The sequence below is a fragment of the Musa acuminata genome, chromosome BXJ1-9 (assembly GCF_036884655.1).
Source record: "Musa acuminata AAA Group cultivar baxijiao chromosome BXJ1-9, Cavendish_Baxijiao_AAA, whole genome shotgun sequence".
Classification (NCBI taxonomy): Eukaryota; Viridiplantae; Streptophyta; class Magnoliopsida; order Zingiberales; family Musaceae; genus Musa; species Musa acuminata.
In genome coordinates, this window is record NC_088335.1 from 16,394,486 (window position 1) to 16,396,665 (window position 2,180).

Below are 2,180 nucleotides of genomic sequence, written 5' to 3' on the forward strand. Positions count from 1 at the left end.
GGACCTCACAGCTAAGCAAATCTCAATCCGCTTACCCATTCATCTCAAACCAAGTCCACACCAATAGAACGACTTTCGATCGAGCACCCTATACGGTCTCACCTCACCAAGTCTCCCACGTGAATCAGAAAGAGGCACCTGGATGAACCTACACCTTCAATAATGGATCAATTATACCAACTCACTAGTCAACGATATTGATGATCCATCAATCTTTAATTAACTAATTATAGTCTTAAGTAGTAGTCAGATCAATTATTGACTACGAATCCATTGGTATGATATCTCGAGAAGGTGAACCATCTGACCTGGCTGCTGGTATCCACATTTTGCGTTAATCCTTTGAAAGAACCTCGCCTCTTCCAGTCACGGCCAACATTGTGTTATCAATTCTTGCTGCTGATTATTATCCTGTCGACAAGGTTACTTGCTATATTGTTGACAACGGAAGCACCACCATCTAAAACATCATCATAGTTTTACTAGAAAATAGGTTCTTAGTGAAAAGAAAAGAAAAAAAAGGGCGATATATGTTGTTGGCAATTGAGGGGTTTTATCTATTATCGAAGGTGAATATTTTTGGTATAAAAAAAGGTGAAACGAAATGGGGGGTAAAAGAGAAGGTGGAAATTAAGGGCAAAACGAAACGGGGATAAAAAGAGAAGGTGAAAATTAGAAACCCGAGCCATTTTTACCTGAGGGTTTCCACAAAATGGCTTTACCATGGGTAAGCAGGTCGGATTCAGGTGGTGGTCTTTGATCGAATACAGTGATATGCCTCGCCGAACCTAATCCTCCATCGGACTGGATTGGGCCGGGCCGGGTCGGGTCATGGGTGAGATTGAAAACCCAAGCCAAGGTTGTTAGTCCCCTCTCCGATCTCTCAGAAAAACAATTTTTCGAAGATAACATACCCACGTCTGGGAACCTATGGGACCCGCCTTCATCGGACGACGATGACACCTGCTTCTCACGAATGAGTAAGAAGCGGGACAAGTCGGAGTGGGCGAAATCGGTGCCCGTGCTCCTCCTCCACCATGCAGCCCATGCAGGCTCCCACCTCCCCCGCTCTCTCCACCACGCGTCACCCTCCCTCCCACACGTGTCCACCCTTCCCGCCCTTTATAATCACAGCATGACCTCCTCCTCCTCCGCTCTTCCCATCAGCGTCATCATCAATTTTCTCTCTCACGCACGCAACGCGCTTGCAACTGCGTCATGGCCGATCGCGAGCGGCACCCGATGGAAGCCGCGAAGGATCTGATTCCGGAGAAGGGCCCAACGGCCACCCAGGCGCTGACGGTGGCCATCATGTTCCCCCTCGGCGGCCTCCTCCTCACCCTCGCGGGCCTCACGCTAACCGGCTCCGTCATCGGCCTCGTCGTCCTTGCCCCGGTGTTCCTCCTCTTCAGCCCCGTTCTGGTCCCCGCGGCGCTGCTGATGGCGCTAGCGGTAGCGGGTTTCCTTGCGTCGGGCGCCTTCGGACTCACCGGGCTGTCGTCGCTGGGGTACACCCTGAAGCAGGCAAGGGGGGTGGTGCAGCGGGCGCCGGAACAGATCGACTACGGCAAACGGCGTATGGCGGAGGCTGCCGGGCAGATGGGACAGAAGACCAAGGATGTGGGACAGGCCGTGCAGAGCCGGGCGGAGGAGGCGAAGAGGACGTGAGGAGGCACCGGCTGAGGGGCTTCTTCCAGTGGGCTTCTGAGTGGTTTTGCATGCGTTCGCTTCCTATGTTGGAGTCTAAGGGACGTATGCAGCGTTGATGCTAAGATATTATCTGCTGTTAATGTCAATTTAGGAACTGGATGATGTGAGCTTAATGTTTGTTTATGGTGTTGCGATGATGATAATTGTTAATTTGATTGTATTTTAGGAAATAAAAGTAAAAGAAGTAAATAATCAGAAATGTTAGTTTGTTCAGGAAATCAAAACAAAAAATAAAAAATAATTAGAAGAAATAGTAATGCCAATGCAAGAGGGGCATATTGTGACACTAATAGTGAATAAAGGATTAGTAATGCTAATCAAATTAATTTTTGGTGGTTTTTTTTTGTTTTTTTTCTTCTTAGGATCTTAATGGAAGTAAAAGGATCTTACATCCGAGGAGGAGTACAGTAAATTAGTATGTTTTTAATCGATTAAAGGAAATTTTCTTTTAGGATTTTTGTAGTACAGTT

The 2,180-nt window shown here is 47.7% G+C and overlaps 1 protein-coding gene across 1 annotated transcript; it reads left to right on the forward strand.

Annotated features, from left to right (window-relative positions):
• The first annotated feature begins 1,174 nt into the window (after window positions 1-1,174).
• On the forward strand, window positions 1,175-1,817 carry LOC135594305 (oleosin 18 kDa-like). The gene has a single exon (XM_065084701.1). It carries the CDS (start codon window positions 1,219-1,221, stop codon window positions 1,666-1,668), a length of 450 nt encoding a protein of 149 aa, XP_064940773.1. The 5' UTR covers window positions 1,175-1,218; the 3' UTR covers window positions 1,669-1,817.
• The last annotated feature ends 363 nt before the right edge of the window (window positions 1,818-2,180 follow it).

Coding starts and splice junctions, on each gene's coding strand:
- LOC135594305 (XM_065084701.1), top strand. CDS start 1,219: ATGGCCGATCGCGAGCGGCACCCGATGGAAGCCGCGAAGGATCTGATT.